Source organism: Tarenaya hassleriana, unplaced genomic scaffold (assembly GCF_000463585.1).
Source record: "Tarenaya hassleriana unplaced genomic scaffold, ASM46358v1 Cleome11, whole genome shotgun sequence".
NCBI classification, from domain to species: Eukaryota; Viridiplantae; Streptophyta; class Magnoliopsida; order Brassicales; family Cleomaceae; genus Tarenaya; species Tarenaya hassleriana.
Genome location: NW_010961290.1, coordinates 2,678,181 through 2,699,860, shown reverse-complemented (window position 1 = coordinate 2,699,860; position 21,680 = coordinate 2,678,181). Strand labels below are relative to the sequence as shown.

At 37.9% G+C, this 21,680-nt stretch overlaps 6 protein-coding genes across 9 annotated transcripts; 3 read left to right on the top strand and 3 right to left on the bottom strand.

Annotated features, from left to right (window-relative positions):
* Positions 1-682: 682 nt before the first annotated feature.
* Positions 683-3,361, bottom strand: LOC104805976 (subtilisin-like protease SBT3.17). Its single transcript, XM_019201549.1, has 7 exons — positions 3,271-3,361; positions 2,958-3,113; positions 2,210-2,877; positions 1,805-2,094; positions 1,602-1,716; positions 1,342-1,525; positions 683-1,245 (listed from the first exon to the last, which is right to left on the bottom strand). Exons 1-7 carry the CDS (start codon positions 3,344-3,346, stop codon positions 683-685), a joined length of 2,052 nt encoding a protein of 683 aa, XP_019057094.1. The 5' UTR covers positions 3,347-3,361.
* Positions 3,362-4,755: 1,394 nt separating this feature from the next.
* Positions 4,756-5,423, bottom strand: LOC104805628 (inhibitor of trypsin and hageman factor-like). The gene is made up of 2 exons (XM_010530258.1): positions 5,362-5,423; positions 4,756-5,140 (listed from the first exon to the last, which is right to left on the bottom strand). The coding sequence occupies exons 1-2, from the start codon at positions 5,378-5,380 to the stop codon at positions 4,944-4,946; spliced, it is 216 nt and encodes a 71-aa protein (XP_010528560.1). The 5' UTR covers positions 5,381-5,423; the 3' UTR covers positions 4,756-4,943.
* Positions 5,424-6,671: 1,248 nt separating this feature from the next.
* LOC104805627 (condensin complex subunit 3) lies at positions 6,672-12,790 on the top strand. 2 transcript variants are annotated; one of them, XM_010530257.1, is made up of 13 exons: positions 6,672-7,203; positions 7,742-7,945; positions 8,096-8,241; positions 8,412-8,680; positions 8,765-8,862; positions 9,269-9,416; positions 9,499-9,938; positions 10,374-10,882; positions 10,972-11,032; positions 11,145-11,423; positions 11,600-11,861; positions 12,238-12,593; positions 12,689-12,790. In XM_010530257.1, the coding sequence occupies exons 1-12, from the start codon at positions 6,778-6,780 to the stop codon at positions 12,588-12,590; spliced, it is 3,195 nt and encodes a 1,064-aa protein (XP_010528559.1). In that variant the 5' UTR covers positions 6,672-6,777; the 3' UTR covers positions 12,591-12,593; positions 12,689-12,790. The 2 variants fall into 2 exon arrangements, with proteins under 2 accessions (XP_010528559.1, XP_010528558.1); XM_010530256.1 differs by having other exon boundaries at positions 12,238-12,790.
* A 1,711-nt stretch (positions 12,791-14,501) lies between these two features.
* Positions 14,502-17,242, top strand: LOC104805974 (cysteine-rich repeat secretory protein 60; the record flags this gene model as incomplete). Its single annotated transcript, XM_010530693.2, has 5 exons — positions 14,502-14,774; positions 14,866-14,999; positions 15,236-15,516; positions 16,656-16,769; positions 16,874-17,242. Coding segments are annotated over 5 exons (810 nt in total), but the record flags the coding sequence as incomplete, so codon positions are not given.
* A 771-nt stretch (positions 17,243-18,013) lies between these two features.
* Positions 18,014-18,903, top strand: LOC104805626 (15.7 kDa heat shock protein, peroxisomal). Its single transcript, XM_010530254.2, has 2 exons — positions 18,014-18,340; positions 18,443-18,903. The coding sequence occupies exons 1-2, from the start codon at positions 18,205-18,207 to the stop codon at positions 18,739-18,741; spliced, it is 435 nt and encodes a 144-aa protein (XP_010528556.1). The 5' UTR covers positions 18,014-18,204; the 3' UTR covers positions 18,742-18,903.
* A 2-nt stretch (positions 18,904-18,905) lies between these two features.
* LOC104805625 (ADP-ribosylation factor-like protein 8B) lies at positions 18,906-21,030 on the bottom strand. 3 transcript variants are annotated; one of them, XM_010530252.2, is made up of 6 exons: positions 20,944-21,030; positions 20,739-20,848; positions 20,156-20,237; positions 19,902-20,056; positions 19,669-19,830; positions 18,906-19,200 (listed from the first exon to the last, which is right to left on the bottom strand). In XM_010530252.2, exons 2-6 carry the CDS (start codon positions 20,774-20,776, stop codon positions 19,083-19,085), a joined length of 555 nt encoding a protein of 184 aa, XP_010528554.1. In that variant the 5' UTR covers positions 20,777-20,848; positions 20,944-21,030; the 3' UTR covers positions 18,906-19,082. The 3 variants fall into 3 exon arrangements, with proteins under 3 accessions (XP_010528554.1, XP_010528553.1, XP_010528555.1); XM_010530251.1 differs by lacking the exon at positions 20,944-21,030 and having other exon boundaries at positions 20,739-20,937; XM_010530253.2 differs by lacking the exons at positions 20,739-20,848; positions 20,944-21,030 and adding an exon at positions 20,320-20,701.
* Positions 21,031-21,680: the final 650 nt, after the last annotated feature.

Here is a 21,680-nt window from a genome sequence, read left to right as displayed (position 1 = left end):
CACGCATATATATAGACTCAATGGATGGTTATTGTTTTTTCCACAAAAATTATATTCTGACCTGTTATTACTTTTACACACTATTCAAAATGTTCTTCCTTCCTTTCAATGCATGAGAATAAATCCATAAAATGATTTTATTTTTCAACCGTCCAAAACATTATAATTAATAACTATTTTGTTGACCCTCCCAATAGATTTTTTTTTTAAAATTTCCTATAGGGATATAATCTCTAACATAGAACTGCATTTACCATATATAGAAATGCGTGTACACACTTAATTTCATTTGATAAACACTTTTACGTGGAAAATCATATAGATAACAGATATTTTGAACAGAAAAAGAAAAGAAAAAAAATACTAAAACTCTAATCGGATAAAAAATGGATAACTTGTGGTCAATGACTCGACCTAATCTTTACTGAATTTGTCGATAGGAATGGTCGGTCCAATAAATTGAATGCTGATATATTGTTGTGAACCAAATAGAAAGAAGCGATAATTGGAAAAATACAAATATTACAATATTATGCCCTTTGTTCCACGTACGAACAATTGGATCAAAGCCTTCACAATTTCGTATCAATGACAACAATCGATCAATGATCACATAACGAACGAATTCAATGATTACATATCTTACAATATATCGCATCTACAGTTTCACGTACAAGTACATTCAATTGAAACCCATCATGATCTTTGTCCTCACGGAGACAGGAATCGCGACGTTGTGAGTTCCATCAGTCCAAGTCAAGCTACCAAAGAGATAACCAGTGTTGACTTTATGACTCGTCGAGACACTCACTGTGTAAGAAACCTTCTTTGTCTGAGAATTGAACACCAAAGTCTCTGGTTTCACGACAAGTTTGATCCCGAGAGGAGCTTCCACCACTGCTCTGTACACCGAATCCACCGGTCCGACGTTCGTTACAGTTCTTGTGATGGTTACGTCTTCGTTAAGATACGGGATTGTGATCGAAGGCATGTTAACGTCGAGCATGGAAGGTCTAGGGTTCGGACAAGCTTTGTGTTTTCGTAGTAATCTCCTGATGGACATGTCGTCGAACCCTTCTGCGCACAAGTAATGAGCGTAATCGTGTAACCCTAAGTCGTAGACGAGACCCGGGTCCGATGCTCCTTCCGGGTTGACAAGCCCTCCTCCATAATCGAATGGGTCTGCCATTTTTCGTGGGGATGTCTCCGAGATGATCGGCTCTCCAGATGGGTCGGTCCTCCACGCTTCAATAATGAGAAAAAGATTCGTCACTTGTCTTATTTTCTCTACCGTATAGATCGTTTTCACGTTGAGTATTAGGCAAGAAACGTTATGAAAACCTGTGGTGATGAGAGCAGATTTGATTGCAGCAGGTGACCAGTGAGGGTGTTTCATCTTGAGAAGAGCGACGATTCCAGCCACGGCCGGAGTGGCCATCGATGTACCTGAGTAGAACTCGTATGCTCCAGCCCCGGGGCCAGGTATCGCGGCAAGTATGTTCACTCCCGGAGCAGCGATATCTGGCTGCATTTCCCCCGAAAATCGGGTATTTCAGTACTCATATGGGTTCAAAACGTTCCGAAAACATATCATCACGTACCTTGAGAATGGTTGGAGAGACTGAGTTCGGTCCTCTACACGAGAAGCTCGCAATCTTAGTCGAAATCGGGCCGCCGATTACTGTCTTGGTACGGCTGATTTTCACAACGGGTGATCTGTAAGAATCAGACAGCTCATGTTTCAGACAAGAGGAAGTGTATAATAGCTGATGTGTATAACTTAAGAAAAGAACTTGATGGGTACTTTGTTGTCTGGTAATAGAGTAAAAGATCGCTCCCGAGCTCGTAATCTATGTTGAGGCAAGGAAAGCCCTTGCAACGTTCGAGCTTTTCGTAGGGATTTTGGGCGAAGATTATGCCCTTGCAGCCTTCTTTCTTGATTATGTCTACTATCGGTCCTCTCCCAGACGACGTATCGAAAACCAACACAACTTTACCCTTAAGTTTTCCTTCCATGATGTCCAACGGTTTGATTTCGTCCACCGCAACGAGACCCACGAATCCTGTTTCGGGTCCTTCGAAGAAACCTTCAGCCTGAAAAAACCATTCAAAATCAACAGAGGAGTTCAGACATGTCCTTAGATTTCGTGCGTTAGAAGTTATCGTTATATAATGGAATCCGAGGTGTGTGTGTCTGAAGCAAAAATACATATATGGTTCTGTTGTTTCCAAGCGTCATGGCGGCAATAAAAGCTCGGTCCATATTCGCTGCGGCGACGGTTATAATCCATGGAGCCACGTTATCGACAGTCTGAGAGTTGGGGCCCTCGTTCCCAGCGGCGAAAACCACTGGAATTCCCTTCATGACGGCATGGAACGCGGCCGTGGAGGTGTCTTTCTGATCGACTTCGAAGTTCGCAGGCAATCCTCCTCCAAGAGACAGCGAGATTACATCGACACCGTCTCGTATGCTTTGGTCTATGGCTTTAAGGATGTCCGGAGAAGCACACCTACCACCGTTCCAACAGACCTTGTAAGCGGCGATTCTTGCATGAGGAGCTCCTCCTCTCACGGTCCCAGCCGCATAGCCAAAGCGGCTCACGTTTTGGACGAACGAGCCGGCGGCCGTCGAGGCGCAGTGGGTCCCATGGCCGATCTTGTCTCTCGGGGACATGAAATCGCCGGTTTCTGAAGCGTTGAAGGGTTCGTTGTTTTGTTCTTGAATCAGCCCTTTTATGTAGTACTTTGCTCCTATGAGCTTTTTGTTGCAATGTACCTTCGGGTCGAACTGATCTCCCCCGATACATTTCCCTTTCCACCGTTTCGGAATCGGTCCAAGTCCTTCGTCGTTAAACGACCGCGACTCTGGCCATATTCCTGAGCGTTTTTGAACCCTAATGTTAGCAGAAGAGAGAAAGAGAGAGAGAGAGAAAGAGAGAGAGAGAGAGAGGGAAAACCTGAGTCCACGACGCCGATGATGGCTCCACTGCCCATGGCGACATCGTTTAGAAGACCTTTAGGGGAACTTGCCGTGAGACCCAAGTAATCGAAAGCCCTAGTCGTTTGCAACTTCATAATCCGGCTTCTCGAAAGATGAACAACGTCAGGGTGCTCTGAAATACGTACAGAACGAGTCTACATGAGCAACTTGAGTTTGATGGAATGGTATTATTGTAATTATGTATGTCAGTTTTAACCTAGGGCTACGTCTGTATATATACATTACGTCTGTATATATAACATGCCTGACCAAAGGATTATTACAAGTACCTGACAGGTTTCTTGCTTGAGCAGAGGTGAGCCTCGCCGCGAAACCCGAGAAGCCATGCCTGTAACTATAGATCATCGATTTTCTCGCGGCTTCTCCGCTGCAAGAAGGATCATTTTCCATGAATATGTTCAGTAAATAGTCGCGAAAATTACGTAAATTCTCCATAATTTATTATTCGCGACATTGTTTGAAATCAAATGACAGAAAACGTTTCCGTACCTTCCAAGCAACGGTTCGAGAATCCCGTGGTGAGATCGAGTAACCAACTCGGGAACATCGTGTCGCAGCTCACCAAGATGAACTATGTAAACCTATATATGTATATACACATGTATATATATAATCATCACCGGGAAAATAAACACAAAAAAAGTTGAATCAAAGTTCGTTTCTTGCCATGGAAGCGAAAAGAATGGCGACGAATTCTTACGTTGCTTGAACCCGAAACGCCATTGAGGATGAACACGAGAGCGACAACGATAAGAGAAAACGGACCCATCAAGCTTCGATTCGAAATCAGAGAAGACAAATCCATCGGTTCTAATTGTCTTTTCGCCTCGACAATTGGAGTTTGTCTTCTCTGATTGCAGGTTGCTTTACAAAAGCCTCAAGGCTTCATGAAGATATTATCACTTCTTTTCATCTGTAATTTATAGGGTTTTTGTGTTGAAATTAATGTATCAAGTCTAATAACTAATCAAACTAGATTCTAAAACACATGTTTGTTAAGACAGGGCATATAACCAAATATTCATGCTGTCTTAAATTAGTTATTAAGTTCTTAATTTGGGTTTATGTTGCAAAGTGTTTAGCTGTCGCTTTGGATATATGACTCGTTTCGAGAAGGGGCAAAATGGTTTGGTTACGTGCTACTAGTAACAGAATATTCAACCCCCCAAAAAAATAGAAGATGTTGAAATTGCCGTTAGATATTTCATATATAAATATATTTAACAATATAAAAATATTATGGCACCTGTATAGCAATTTAGCAAAAAACAATGTTTTGATTTCGTCAAGTAAAGGATATGCTATGCTAGAAGACTTATAAAATATTTAGAATCTATTTTAGTACAATAAAAAACATTATACAAAATATGAAATATTTAATCTTAAATATTACTCTTTATTTTCTTTTCAAATTTTTACTAGAAACTCTTAAAAACTTACTGCATTTTTTATGGGTATTATTCCAAATCGATGTTAGCATTATAAACTCGTGGTATACAAGGAATTTGGATATTTATAGATTAGTTCCGCATGAGAGATAGTGATTACTAATAGCAAAAAAAAAATCCAATTCGAATTTCAACCGATAGTGATGAATACATATAATCGCAATTAATTACATTTAATTGCCTCAAACAAATATTTATAACTTTTGATTTCATACATCGAATCGTCACCGATAATAACAAGGCAAGCTAATCGACGCAACAATTTCAATAACGACTCCATATTCTTTAGGTAAAATTCGTCAAAACTATAATAGAATCATCTTCATAATAAATAACCAGTAAATAACACGAGGTTATTCTATTAAATACAATGTTGTTATCATAAAATACTATACACAAGTACATTACAACAAACATATGTTATTGATTATTCATGGAACATTACTATTTATAGGATTGGACCGACATGTGTATATACAATATGGTTATTATTATCAACCAACGATAGGGATTCCAACGACAATGCCAGAGTCGTTGACCCTAACGACAACCCTCGTGCATATAATAACGGTCAATATCATTTCATCTTCGGATAAAATCTCAGCCGTCACATTCGGATTCTCTTTCTCAATGATCGCTTTCGCCTCTTCACCCCTTTTCCCCACCAGCTCCGGCCACGAGCTCTTGCCACCTGTACTTACATGTCGGAGATTAAAAAAAAATAGAAATTTTAAAAGTTTATACACGTACGCATGCACGTGCAGCATTCACATGTACATAATATATGTAGACATCGTTATGGAGGATATATACATGTATAATTGTATATATATACCGATATATATGTGGTTATAATACGTATACGTTACACGATAGTGAGGAGGAATTGGAGAAAGTATCGATATTTATTACCTGGACATTCTTCACCCATTTTGTTTTTTTTGCCTTTTTTTTCTTCTTCCAAACTTCTCAATTTTCTATTTTCTGTTATGAAATCATATCAAAATGAAATAGCTATTTATAGAGACGATGTGGCTGTTCTTTATTGACCTTATATATATATATATATGCATGAGTTTTTTTAAATGAAATTATTACTCGATTTACAAATAAAATAGATGAATTATCCACGTAGCCGCCACGTCAATGGAAAGCGAACTCCGGTTAGGTTATACCAGAAGTAAGGCGGCTATATTTTAGATTTCGGTTTTGTTCGACTATTTTGAGTTTTAGTTTTTTTATTTTTAAAAATAAATATATTGGGTGTAAATATTTGTTTTGGTCAATTTCAAATTTTTTTCGTTTGATTTTTAATTTAAAATACATGTTTTCAAATTTTGTACCTTTTATCGTGTTTTTACTAGTTTTGATATTCGATTCAAATTTAATTAATAAAATTTTAAAAGTTTATATCCAACCAATTTCTGAATTAGATTTAATTTAATTATAGCTATATATTATGTATTTCGATTCGTTTTAGTTTTTATGTGAACTAAAATAACAATTTTAACAAATCCGTTATTTTCTTACTTTTTCCTCACATTTTCATTTGAATTTGATGCATTTATTTTTTTTTCTATATGTTTGGCATTCCTATTGTCATTTGAATTATACGTATTTATATCGGTTTGTTTTAGATTTTGTTTCAAATTCAGTTTTATAAAAAATACTATTTTAATAAGATTTTCATATGATGTTTTTGTATTATATTCATGTTTAATTAATTTAATCTTACAAAACTTATATCCAAACTATTTTTAAATCAGATTTTTTTCGAGCGTTTAGATTTAGTTTGATTTCATTTCTGATATATCAAACTACGGACGATTTTAACCATTCTTTCATTTTTTTTTCTGTCCATATTTTCGGATCATTTTCCTTCTAAATTATAAGTGTGTACACAACTATGCAAAATAATCAAATATAACGGTTGGCTCATGACCAGAACAAGAAAAAAAAATACATACGGTGGCTCTGAAATTTTCCTGTTTAACAAGGTAAAAGTCAACGTTAAAAGTCAACGGTAAACAGCTCGAGATCAGAATCGTCATAAACAAATATCCATACTTATTTTTGAAGAACAATGATGGGCTGGTTTGGTTAAAATTGCGATGTCAGCCCGTTAGGCCCATTAGGCCCATTTAAAAACAAAATTTCAAAATAGAAAAACCCGTAAAAAATAGAAAAAGCCCTTAATTTTCCCGCTCATATTTGTCAGAGAAGAATTCGAATAGAGAGAAAAGGCAAAAGATCAGATCTCCAATTCGTCGAGAGCGAGAGTGCTCGCGAGGCAAATCTGCGAGATCTTGTTTCCTCTGTTGTCTGAAAATGGGGGAAGAATCAGGAATTGCTTCTATCTCCGCTGAGAAACAGCTGATGGAGAGGATCGCCAAGATCCTGAACGAGACCAGGACTTCGTACGCCACTCACACCCGCAAGCTCAAGGAGCTCTCCGCCCTCCGATCGAAGTTCTCGTCGCTTTCGTCTTCCCCTTCCAAGGCGGTGTCTTCGTCTCGTCGATTCGCGGAGGTGTTTGTCAAAACCCTAACCCCTCTTTTTCATTCCGCTCAACGGAGGACGGCGGCCGCCGAGCGTGTTGTCCGGTTCGTGGCAGAATTCGCCTGCATGGGTTGTACTTCCGTTGATGGATCAGATTGTGATGAGTTATTGGAGGAGTTTGTGAAGCTCCTCTTGGTTGGTGCCTTTGCAGCGAACCGGAACGCTAGGTTCAGGGCGTGTCAGATTATTTCTGAGGTAGTAGAGGACACTTTTTTTGTGTGCAATGATGGGAAAATGGAGGAAAGTTCGCATGATTTCTGTTAGAATGTTTCTCGGTAGAAGGTGAAAAATCTTAGATTTGCTTCGATGTTTTTAGGTTTATTCAGACATTGGTGGCAATACGAAGTTTAGCTGGACTTTCGTATTTGTCTTCCTGTCTGGTTAAGTCAGACTTCTGGAGCATAGTTATGCTGGGAATTGATCATTGCCAGGAAAACATTTGATGGAATTTGATTGCAAGTATAACTGTTGTGAGTATGTAAATTGGAAGAATTTTGGTTGTTAGAATTTTTGCTATCTCTGCACGTTAAATTTCAGAGGAGGAAGTGATTTACTGGAGTTGGTCAGGTTTGAGAAAGCGATTCTACAGCTTCGTGGAACTAAATGAGATTATTACATTCGTTAAGTAAAATCTGCAGTTTTACTCTCCTTCCCTTGTTGCATTGTGAATTTTTGTATTCATGGATTTGGTTCATTTATCTTTCTACTTGTTCCATGTGATGCTTCTTTCCAGATCATATTGCGGTTGCCAGATAGTGCAGAAGTGAGTGATGAACTCTTGGATGATGTAATAGACATTATGATGCAGCGTCTTCGGGACAAAGTTCCTGTTATCCGCACATTTGCCGTTAGAGCTCTTTCACGATTTGTTAATGATTCTGAGAATAGTGACATTCTTGATCTGCTCCTTGAAGAGCTTCCGCTGGAACAAAACCCGGTATGAATTCTATCCATAGAGCATTTCGGTTAGCAATGCCAAAGTTCCCCCTATCATGGCCATATCCTGAACAATTTTGTTGTTTTATAATAATTGTGTCCATCCATCCTTCTTCTTATGGCTATTAGCTAAGCTCTTGAATGTTTCTAGGAGGTTCGCAAGACAATTGTTCTCTCACTGCCTCCTTCAAACTCGACTACTCAAGCAATCATTGATTGCACACTTGATGTTAATGAGTCGGTACGCAAAGCAGCATACTCTGTTCTGGCAAATAAAGTTCCTCTTCAGAGCTTGAGGTGAATTCGACCCCACAGCTTTCATTTTGATTTTCGTTTTCATCATATGAGGCACGGTTTTGGAGGAAAGAAAGCGGTCTACTTATCGATTAGCGAATGCAGAACTCCCATCCTCACTTTCCGTGTTTTTTCTCTTTAATGATCATTATTCTTTCATTTCCTTGTTCTAGCATCAAGCTTAGGACGACTATTCTTCAGAGGGGACTTGCTGATCGTTCAGTAAATGTTTCAAAGGAGTGTTTGAAGTTAATGAAGGATCAGTGGCTGTCTAACTGTTGCCAAGGAGATCCTATTGAACTTCTCAAGTACCTCGATGTTGAGACTTATGAAGCTGTTGCAGAGTTGGTTATGGATGCTCTGCTAAGTGAAGGATTGATAAAGCTGCATGATGATGAAAGTATGAGGCAGTATATATCGTTCGAAACCTGTGAAGCTGGTGGTATGTCTACTTCCCGAATCCCGGCTATAATTGTTTAAGATATGCAGTTTTTCTTTCTCTTATATTGTTTCCAACTGTTGCTAGTTGAGACCACATGTTCTAGACCCAGCATCCGACTAATGGAGCCGGAGATTTCCCTTTACTGGAGGACAATATCCAGGCATTTACACAAAAATGCACAAGTAAGTTTGCGAATATACCACTTCTTCATTGGTGGAGAGTATATTCCATCCCTGATCTTGACTTGAGTACTTCTATGCTTCTAATCTGCTTCTTGTAACAACACAAGAATGTGGAATAACCATCCTTATACCATACAGTGTGCTTAAGGATGTTTATTTTTTTATTTAAGCTCAATGGTTTCTTCCCTCTTGACAACTTAGTTTTACAAAACAGAGAATATCATAGCAACACTACTTAATTATAGAATATCTTGTAAACCTGATTATTCTCTATATCGTAGGAAAGAGTCGAAAGACTCATAGTTCATAACTAAATTCCTACTTAATTGATAACATTTTTTTGATATTCAAGATCTTTGATTTATCTCTGTAGCGACTCACTGTAATCAATGACACCCTTTATCAGGCAAAAGGTTCTGATGCTGCTGTAGCAATGGGAGCTCAGGCAGCAGTTTATGCTTCTGAAGCTTCAGATATTAATGACTTGCTAGATAGAATCCTTCCTGCAACTGTTTCTGATTATGTTGACATAGTTAGAGCTCATATAGATGCGGGTGAGTGAAAGTCATATTTTCTCCTACAGAAAGCATAATTTTGTGATTTAAGCAGTATCATTCTCTGATGTGTAATTTGCAGGACCGGACCATCACTTTGCTTCAAGGCAGCTACTATTGCTTGGCACACTGCTTGATTTTTCTGATGCTACATTCAGGAAGACTGCAAGTTCATTTGTGCAAGAGTTGCTCCGCAGACCTCTTGAGCAAGAACTAGATGAGGACGGGAACCAAATTGTTATTGGAGACGGTATAAATCTTGGTGGTGATAAAGATTGGGCTGATGCCGTATCCAAGTTGGTTAAAAAAGTCCATGCTGCTCCTGGGGAGCTTGAAGAAGTTATACTTGGTGTTTTGGAAGAACTAGCTAGGCCGTTTAGGGAAAGGACTGCAGACTTCATGCAGTGGATGCACACGCTATCTGTGACAAGTCTTCTCTTGGAAAATGCAAAATCATTACGTTCACTTCAAGGGAAGGGTATTGAACCAGAAGAGATATTGCATGCCTTGCTGCTTCCAGGGGTACATTTTATATCATCTTCTCCTTTTCTTATTTATTTCCAATAGTGATGACATTACCTTAGGGCGATTTTGTTTGTTTATTTTCTCTCACAATATTTAAATTTTGGTATGCTGTGTATATGATCATATGTTGAGATTCTTTTGACTGAATTATTAGACCTCCAGCTTCAAAGTTATCGTTCATTTTCCCCGGAGAAGGATACATTCAGATGTAGCAATTGCCTAGTTGTTTTCTGCAGCTACTTGTTATCTCCAAGAAAATTGTGAAGGAATCAATAGTTCTATGTCAAGAGATATATATGACAATCAGAAAATATTGACCATACACATACATTCTTTTTACTTTAAAAACCTTGGCACAATCTTTCATATGATTGATTTTTGGTCTCTCAATGCCTTTATCGCCTTATAATGCTGATGTGTAACGAAATGCAGGCTAAACATGTGCACTTGGATGTCCAGAGGATTGCTATCAAGTGCCTAGGCCTTTTTGGTTTGTTAGAGAACAAGCCTAGCGAAGCACTGGTAAAGCAGTTACGGGTAGCTTTTTCCAGAAGCCCGCCTCCAATTGGTATAATGGCCTGCAAGGCACTAGTGGATCTTGGGATGTGGCATTACCCCCAAGAAGTTGACAAGGCTATGGGTCAAGATCTTTCGTCACAGCTCAAAAATGATAACAACATTGATTTTGTACCCATTGACTTGTCTAATCCAGATGAAGATTTGAACATAAAATTACTTGACCTCTTGTATGCTGGACTTGAAAGTGACGATTGGAGGATATTCATAGACGACGAGTCAGTTAAAACAACTGTTGGAGAGGGGTTTGCAAAGTTCCTTCTGCTTGGAGAGAAGTACCCCGATTTGCCTGCATCTTTCCATCCCTTCGTTTTAGCCAAGTTGATTGCTTTATATTTCAGCGAGGAGTCAACAGGACAACTGAGGTGAATGATATGCTCGTTTTTCTTGTCTTTTGCTAACTCGTGCGTTTAGAGAATCTGCTAATGCTTTGTTCTTTTTAAATATTGTCCAGGTTTAAACAATGCTTATCTGTCTTCTTTGACCACTATGCTTCTCTCTCAGCTAAACATAAGGTAACATTAACATGATGTTCTTTTGAGTAAGAAGATTAATGGTGTAATCAAATATGTGTTTGTATATTATTGATGTGGTTATTGCAGTAACTGGATTAACCATCTAATGCAGGGGTACTTGTCTAAGGCTTTTATTCCTGTAATGCGCTCAATGTGGCCCGGCATAGATGGAAATCCTGGGGGTTCACCGTTTGTTATATCAAATAAACGCAAACGGGCAGTCCAAGCATCCAGGTTTATGCTGCAAATGATGCAAGCCCCACTATACACAACAGAGACGAGAGTTGAACCCGAAAACAGGTCAAGCATATCATCAGAAACACCAAACGACTCTATGCAGCTTCCACTAGAATGTGGTGAGGAGGGACTTGCTGTACGCATAGGCAGTGAGGTTAGTCGTATTTCCTGTTCTACCTTATCATGTTATCCATGACATCTGAGAAAGTTTAAGCCAAGGAAGAAAGTCTATACGAGGAACCTGACAACTATTGTAAAAGAAAGAGTGGAGACCTTGAACACTATCAGTCTGAGTAATCACTTCTTAGTTCCTGCTTTTATCCTTTACAGATCACAAGTTTCCAGGCAAAGAAGACTCCAGCGGAGAAGGCATATGTCACAGCACTGTGCAAAATACTTGTTTTGCTCCATTTCAGATCATCAGAGCAAAACACGATAAAGTTAATGAGAAAGCTTTTAAGTCGTGTAGCTGATTCTATAGGCTGGGAAAAGGACATTCTTAAGGAAGTGAAACTGTTGGCAGAACATCTGAAGTCATTGGATGTCTGTCCGGAAGAGGAGCTTTCACAGGATCAAGCAAATTCCATCTTTGGTACATGTTCTGTCTTCAACTTATCAGGCTTTTAATCATATTGCATTGCATGGCAGGGGAATCTAGGTGGGTTTTTTGAGTTTGTTGCTTATGGAATTTCTAGCTTTGCAATGGTGTCATTGTTCAAGCACAACTGTGAATAAAAGTTTTCATGCATCATGACCTGTTGGGTATGTATACGGATCGCATTTTCAGAGTAGCACAACTTGGATTCGGATTTTAGGCAGTGAAGCAAAATATGCAGGGCATGATAGATGATACGATTCACCCTCATCCTTTTCTAGTTTGTGCATAGAAATCATTAATGTTTTCAAGAGTGTCTCTACTATGATTGTCTTGCTGCTTATTAGATGGTTCTCTCTATGATTATTTACAGACACATTAGCCGTAAAGTTCAACCTGGACATGATAGTGTCTGCAGAAGTGCCACAGACACCTGCTCCTTGTTCCACCAGACAGGTCCGAACAAGAAGACGGGTAAGAAGGGAAGAAACATCCTCTGACGAAGAAGAAGCATCTCCAGTCTCTGTCCAATCTGCTGCCCCTTCCGTTCATTGTACCACAATGACCCGATCTCACAGAGCAAGCAAAGCTGCTGCTTTGGCCAGAATGACCGCTAGTAAGGCTAAAACGACGATAAATGCAGGTAATGATGACAACGAGGAAGAAGGTTTTTCTTCCGAGGTCACAGCAGAAGATACAGACGAATCTGATGAATATCGCGAATGAAAGGTGGGTAAAATGAGTTCCCTTATGATTTGGCACGAATACGAATTGTTGTTTGTCTGTTGCCGAGATCAGATCATGGCTTCTTAGTTTGTGTACAGGGTTGCGGATCCAAGTCATGTTCATGTCTGATACCCTCTCCAAAGTCTATTGCTTCTTTTGTGTTGGTTGCGAAGGCTGTCTTAATGTGATCCAAATTTATATGATGATGGCAAAAGAATTTTTTTTTTTTGGTGGAAATGACGAAACATTTCCAAAATTTAGCGTATGATAACCAATTGCGTGGCAGGTTTGTTTGGTCATCTCCAAATTCTGCTACCAATGAGGGATGAGAATCACTCTTGTCTGAATACTCTTAGGTTTTTTTTTTTTGGTATGAATGAATACTCTTAGGTTGTATATGGACATAAATACATACACCAATTCTAACTTTACCACAAAAAAAAATATGATGTGTAAGTTTTGTTTTTTCTTTGTTTTGATCCAAGATTTATTTTTCTCGTATTTGATTTAATTATTAGTTTAATAACTATTTCTAATATCACACCTGGTGTTTGGTGCTATATCGTAAATTGTTTCATTTCTTGCAAAATAATTATCGAAACTAAGCCTTTTTTTTGTAGCGGAAATGGATCAAATAAAAATGTTCATACGTCGAAATTCCATGGCATAAAAATGGGTTTCGGAATGCAATACAAAGGCCTCCTATAGTCGATGGTAATTGTGGATTTTATTATTTCCGAGGAAAAGAAAGTTCAATAAAATGTGTTATTAATATGTTAATTTTGGGAAATAAGTAGTTCCTTCGAGGCCAAGCAATATGTGTCCTAAAAAGCAGAAAAAAAATGGGTACTTGTCTCGATTAGTGCGACGGTACAGTTGGAGATGTGTCTTCACTCGAAAAAGGTATTTCTATTCATTACAATGCAATTTATAAAGCCTTTCTTGTTTTCAGTCACTCACGTACACATCCCTTCATGAATCCCAACGAATATACATCTACGTTTGGAAAAAATAAAATGAAAAATGAAAATTTATTTAATAAAGGAATATACAGCTTTTCGAATTGACATTCTTTATTAGTAATATAAAAGAACAAGTATTTCTTTATGAACAAATTTGATTAAAGAGAAAGTGAATGGAATATTTCTCCTTTAGTCTTTCTTTTTTTTCCCTTTTACATGAAGATACACGATTTTCTTCTTTATTCTAAAGTAATTTGTTGTGAAAGTCTATTTCTTAGGTGTTAGCAAATGAAATGAACAAATTTTATGGGATGATTTTGTGGTTATAATGATATATATAAAGCTCAAAGCATACACACAATTATTATTATGATAAGAAAGAATTTCATGATTAACACTAGACGAATTTGAAATATTTATTCTGCTTTAAAGCCAATCGTGTTACGTGTCTGCGTGCTTTATTCAAAAGCTCTCTTTTTTTCGGTGAATTACACGAAAAAAAAAAGTAACAAAAAAATAAAAATAATGCATGCATGCATTGGACGTCCTTCTTGCCATTGTAAATCTGTAATCTCTTTGTTTATATATCTCTATGAATAATACAAAACCATCCAACAAGTAAATACAAAACTGTAGAAATGTTAAATCTAGATGGTTTCATATTTATCTTTCAGAACAGAGACATTATCAACTAGAATCTTTAAAAAAAATCAAGATTCATATATATATATATATATATATATATATATATTGATCGGATAATAAAAATTATATTTATATTTATATATAGGAAAACGTTACCATACACCACATGTATAAATAGGTTACACTCTCCCCATTCCTAATGTCTTTTTCTTCTTCCTCTTCATCTTAGAATCAATCATAATCACAAATATGGCATTGCCAAAGCCAAGAAACACACTCTCTCTCCTCAAACTGATCACACTCACGACTCATCGCCGCCCCCGCCGCCTCCTCCTCAGCCACCGACGCATTCGTATATGGCGGCTGCTCCCAGCAGAAATACTCTCCGGCGTCACCGTACGAGTCGAACCTGAACTCACTGCTGACGTCACTGGTTAACTCGGCCACGTACAGTTCCTACAACAACTTCACCGTCATGGGCTCGGTCTCGACCGACACAGCCCGCGGCCTCTTCCAGTGCCGCGGCGACCTCTCCATGCCCGACTGCGCCACCTGCGTCGCCCGCGCCGTCTCCCAGGTCTATATACTCACCATACCCCTTAAAGGGGTATTATCGTAATTTCCAATCATATTAATTGTAATCTGTCATCATGGTATCCGACGTACAGATTGGGTCGCTCTGTCCGGGCGCGTGCGGCGGCGCGTTGCAGCTGGCCGGCTGCTTCATTAAGTACGACAACGTCAGCTTCCTCGGCTCCGAGGACAAGACGGTGGTGTTGAAGAAATGCGGCCCCTCCGAAGGGTAACACACCCACAAATAATAATAATAATAATAATAATAATAATAATAATAATAATAATAATAATAATAATAATAATAATAATAATAATAATAATAATAATAATAATAATAATAATAATAATAATAATAATAATAATAATAATAATAATAATAATAATAATAATAATAATAATAATAATAATAATAATAATAATAATAATAATAATAATAATAATTGAAACATATTTTGCAAACAGAGAAAACGCGGAGGAGATGGGGCAGAGGGACGCAGTGCTGAACGGGCTACTCACCGGAGGAGGAGGAGGGTATTTCAGGGCGGGAGGGTCAGGTGAGGTCCAGGGAGTGGCTCAGTGTGTCGGAGATCTGACGGCTGGGGAGTGCCAAGACTGCCTGTCTTCTGCCATCGGACGGCTCAAAGCCGACTGCGGCTCCGCCGTCACCGGAGACGTGTTCTTGGCCAAGTGCTATGCTCGATATTCCACCAGTGGCGCTCAGTACTACTCCAAGCCTCATAAATGTAATCCCTTCTTCTTCTTCTTCATCATGTGTTTTTTTTTCGAATTCTATTTAGTATATACCAAAAATAAGAAAAAGGAACAAAAAAAAAGGGATCTTGCGTCGAAATGTTAAAAGAAAAATCCAAACTTTAGATTAGAGAGATTGTTGAAAAGTCATGGATTTTCCAAAACTTTTTTTTTTCGCATTCAACTTTCAAAATAATATTCTAGTTTGATTTTGACATCTTAAAATCTTAGCCTTTTTTTGTTGGTAGAGTTTAGTTTTTTCTTCTCGGGGTGTTTTTAGCATTTTTTTTTTTCAATTTTCAATGGATTCCAAATTCCAATGCTTAAAAACTTGATTTAGGGTCGACTGGTTGTACCGCAGCGGTTGCGGTTACGGGTGGCAGCGTTTTCAAAACGTTTGATAGCGATTATAAATGATTAGTACTGACTGGTTGAGAAGTTGCTGTTGGTAGCGATTGCGGGTGGATGTAGTTAAAAGTGAATGGTTCATTACGGTTGCGGTTGCGTTTTGATATAAATTGTCAAAAAAAATATTATTTAAAAATAATTTTTTATAATTTTTGATAAATTACTAAAAAATAATATCAAATCATAACACTAAACAAAATCATCACCAATATATATATTAATGTTTTATATAATTTTTAATAAAAATATTTTAGTTTTTTTGTCAAAACGCCGGAAACCGCTACCAAAACGCAAGTTGGAAGCTGCGATTAGAAAACACAAGTTTAGTTGCGGTTGCGGTTGGTTGCGATTCAACCAGTCAGTTTTTCAATCGCCCGCAATCGCCGAAAATCGCAACCGCTCTGTTTGTGGGTGGCGGCGGTGCAACCAGTCGGCCCCTACTATTGTTATTATTTTCATGAGTGATATTTGTAAATACTCCAACTTTTGAAAATAACATAGGTATTAATGTGGTCCGCTTCTAATATGTGAAAATGCAAGGTCTTGAAAAAGGTTCACAAGTTTCAGCCATTTTAGCATTTTCATTATATAAAAAAAAACCTCCCATTTCACCTAGTTTTAATGATTTTATTGCTAGAAAATTCGATTAGTTACGGATATGACTGTATTAATATTTAATCATATAGAGTGATACTAATTATTTTTGTTGGAAAAAATATAAAAGATAAAACGAGCTACGGAGGAGACAAGACATTCGCGATCATCATTGGACTTCTTGCGGCGGTTGTCATCCTCATTATCTTCCTTCTTTTCCTCAAACAAATTTGTGTTCGTCATGGTAATTTTTTTTTTACTAATATCACTTATTTCTTTCCCCAATTAATCGTTTCAATGATAATTAATTGTCCGTGTATAATTTTATTTTTCCTAATTGCTCTGCAGGTAAATAAATGCAATGTTCACAAAGCGTGGATCTCAAAGAAAAAAAAATGCCAAACTTCACAGGACTCGCTTTGGATCTACCCTAATATTCCTTTTTCTTTCTTTTTTTTTCTTCTTATTTTCTAATTAATGTTTAAAAGTTTGATGTCGTATATTAAGGTTTATAACTTTTTCTAATTCTTGAAAAAAAAGGGTTTCAGAAAATGGATTTTAAAAGGCTTTATTCCATCAAAAAGAAGACTATGGTAAAAAAGCAACAAAGGAAAAGAGGAGAGAGATGGGAGCTTGAAAAGGTTGAAGCTTTTCTTATGTCGAACTTTATATGGCAAATGGTATATATTCTTTTGTAAAGTTTGTTATTTTATATTATTTTCTATTTATTTTCCATATGTTATTCTCATTCGAATTACAACTTACGTAAGTAACAACAATAAGACTGTAATTGTTTACCATCATATTCAACCGAAGGTATGATTATGTATTAAATCGACATCAACTTATTCATGTAATTTTTTAATTAAACGAAATTATATTATCAGCATCGAAAATTCCTGATTATTTTCCAAAAAAAAAGAAATATTTATATTGATAAATGAGAATTCTTGATTATTTCCTAATGTAACGAAAGTCGCTATTTGTCCACCATCTAAGTTCTTCAATTGAATTAGAAAAAGCTTATCATCCCTTCTCGTGAATAGCAAGAGCATGAAAATGAAATAATTCTCAATCTTACAAAAAAATTATATGTTTTTTTCTCATACTTTGATTTAGTTTGAAATTCTATTTTTTTAGTTTTTAAAATGTTGTATCCATATTTTATTTTAATAACAGTTTTATTATATTTTGATTTAATAATTTTGAATTCGTTTTTTTTATTTTAGAAAAAATTACATATCTGTATTTTATTTTTATATAAATTGATATTTCGTATAAAATATTTATTATTTAAAAAAAGTTATTTCTTCGTTTATTTTTTAAATATGAGATGTGTATATATTCGTGACGAGGAGGGTGAGAAACCCAAAACAATTACAGGCCCAATTTCTCTCCAGCCCAAATCTTGATATTACCCAACGGCTGACATCAAACTGAGTCGTATGATTAACGTTTGCATCTCACCGTAGCGGATTATTGCCCTTTCGTCTTCTCCAATGTTCCGAGACGAAGAATGACAAACATGATTCAGATGATTATGTAGAACATTCTGGATTCAGGATAACGTCTTCAAATCCTCTCTCTCCCCTTAACAATATCGTTATATATAAATATGTATATATGAAAGCTAACATGCGTGAGAGAGATAGGATTCAGAACTTGAGAGAGAGTCAGCCATGGCGGATGGAGTTTTCTGGCACCCATTCCGGCGATTTGTTGGCCCTCCGGTTTTCCGGGAATCGTGGGGATCAACTGCTCTGATTGACTGGATGGAATCACCTAACGCCCACATCTTCAAGATCAATGTACCAGGTATCTCCAGTTCCACATCTCAAGTACAAACTCCATGAAAATACGCCAAATTCGCAAACTTTTTGGACCGAAGACAAAAACCCATGTTGGCTTTCGATGCAGGGTACAACAAGGACGACATAAAAGTCCAAGTAGAGGACGGAAATGTCCTGAGCATAAGAGGGGAAGGTGTGAAGGAAGAGATGATGCAGGGGAAAGAGAACGTGACGTGGCACGTGTCGGAGAGAAGCGGCGGTCCGGGAAAAGGGGAGTTTCTCCGGCAGATAGAGTTGCCGGAAAACGTGAAGACGGATCAGATAAAAGCCCACGTGGAGAACGGAGTCTTGACGGTGGTCGTCCCCAAGGACACGTCGCCTAAGCCCTCCAAAGTCAGGAACATCAACATCACTAGCAAGCTCTGAGTCGAGAGTAGGCTGTCTGGTCACGGCTTTCTGTAATAACCTGTCTGGTCTGTGTTTTGTCCTGAATCTATGGTTATGAGAATGTTATAAGATATAGTTTGGAGTGATATTGTTGTGAAAACTCTGTACTCTGTCATCTGAGAATCGGTATTTCACTCTGTACATAGTGGAACCTCTGCAATATAAGTTATAACACTCAACCATGGATCTTTCTGCAAGACCCAGAAACCTAATCTTGCCACTTCTGCTGATTCCCGACAAGAAAACGACATCAAGGAATCAAGAAGCAAAGCGAGAGCCTAAGAACAAATGGACTGAAACAAAAGAGTGAAGCTTTTCGATCATTTTGCAGGTGTGGAGTGATTGATGAGCCAGTCGATGACAACGTCTATGTTTACAGAGTCCTTGCACGAGATCATGTAGCAGCATACTTCTCTATCTCCGATGGTGTCAAGGCCTCTGCAAGCAAATCCAAATCATCAGTCTTTTCAACTCTTGAGAGAAATGGGGCAGGCCTAAAATACATGGAACAGGAACTATCAGATCATCAGATTTCCATCCCTATTCGTCCAAACAAAATCAGAACAACACATGTCTGAACTTTGGCATGTAATGCCCAGTTTTGCAGGCTTCAATTTCCATCCAAAATCTAGAACTTTGTGGCAATATTGAAGAACATGTTCTCGGTTGAGCATTTGTGAAACCACTAGCTGTCTTAAAGCATCTCAAGAATCGGGTTCACATATGATATAATACACTAAGTTCAGTACAATTTCTCTTCTGATCATGAGGCCCCTTGCACTGTGAGACCAATGTGGATAGATTCTAATCATATTAATGCATTCAGATTGAGCCAACCCCAAAAAAAACTCTCACACTCATTGAAAGATTCTAATCAGGTTAGCACAAGAGATGGACAAAACTTACAGTTGATCCACCAAAGATTGCTTAGAGAGAGCTTCTGACTTGTCGATTTTATTGCCGAGGACAAGAAGTGGAATGCCGCTCAAAGAGGGTTTTACTAACAGATCATGCAACTCATTCCGCGATATCGGAACACTGTCTCTGTCTGCAGCATCAACAACATATCTGCAGGCATTTGAACACTCATCAAACTACTTATAAAGTTATCCGGTAAATAGGGGGAAAGGGTATATTACACAATAGCAGAAACACCCCGGCAATAGCGCTCCCACGTGGTACGGAACCTGCGTTGCCCTCCAACGTCCCAAAGCTTTATCGTGACGTTCCCCTTTGTAACTTTCCTCATGTTAAATCCTACTGTAGGAATCATGTCCTCGCTATAACTTCCAGCCTGAGATGAGAAGCAAAGATCAGAGGCAGGGTAAGAAACAAAGAAAAAAGAATATATAAAGTAAAAATATAGTGTCTATGAATTTCTCCATAAACTCACAGCAATTGCATTAACAAGAGAAGTCTTGCCGCCATTCTGAAGGCCGACGAGGGAGAGCTCCATCTCCTGTTTGAAGAACAAGCTGGCAAGCGAAATATACAGATTGAGAGAGAGATTCTAAAGATTGTTTGAAGAGCAAAACAAACGGTAGGAGCAACCGTGACCTCAATTCAATTCCAAAGAACTATATCATGAAGATGGATAGCGCAGAGCCAAATCAGCCACTGAGAAATCCCAATTGACCATAGCTTTCATATCATAAAAAAAACGATTACGGAGACTGCTGTCTGCATCAAAGTCGCTACCTTTCGGTAGGGAATTCAATGGAATATCGATGAACTGAACAAACAGAAGAAACAGTAAAGTTGGCTATACAAGTCGCTATCACTTCCTATATCCCCCACTAGCTTAAAAAACTTAAATACCACAGAGCCTGATCAGTGTGAGATCCATTGATGAAGTAAGCAAGGGATCCGAAACACTTGATCGGACACAAATTTTTCTCGGGAACCAAACAAGTGAGGAAGAGAAGTCGAATCGAGCAATAAAGTTGCAAAGGAGAAAAAAGAAGCAATCTTTTTACCTCCGGAGCCAGTTGAGAAGCGAATCCCAGAGACCCATCTCAAAAGAATCGAGCTTTCCGAAGATTCACAGGTAGATTCCGATTTTGCGAAAGACAGACACGTAGAAACCCTAATTCACCAAAACAATTTATCTTTTTTGGAACCTGGGTAGGGAGAGAAACAGAAAGGAAAAAAAGAGAGGACAGACGAAGGAGAGAAGAGTACTCAAGGGGACCGTTAAGGGATCAAATGTCGGTTTCGTGGTCCGCTGTCTCACGCTGTGTTTGCATCCTTTGAACGTCACATGTTTTTAAAGAAGGGAAGAATGGTATTTGTATCACTCGGAATACGTTTGGGATACAATAAAAAAGAGTTTAAATAATAATCTGGGATTCTATTATAGATATATAATGAATATATAAAACGTTTAATTTAATTGTTTATGATATATATATATATACATATGTATGTGTGTGTACGTGTGCGCGATAAAAAAAAATAAAAATTTATTGGAGAACTGCTTTTGGTCAAAATTAAGGGTGAACAGTAGCCAAATTAGCCAATTGGATTTAACTTAATTCTATTTACTTTTAATTTTAGAGTAATAATTTGAATATTTTCCAAATCGAGAACTTATTGTAAAAACCGATATCCATTAAAAAATCCTATACTATACCCCGGGCTTCAGTGAAATCGCCCTGGATATATTTGGCATCTCACACATTTCTCTTCTGATGAATGGGCCAGGCCCAATCTTAGATTCAAAGAAAATATTATGATTTCCCTTCTGTTGAATGGGCCAGGTCAGGCCCAATATTAGATTCAAGGAAAATATTGATATGATTTCCCCTTCTGTTGAATGGGCCAAGCCCAATCTTAGATTCAAAGAAAATCTCCAAGCAATTTCCCCTTCTATTGAATGGGCCGGGCTCAATCTCAGATTCAAATGCAAGTCTTGTAAC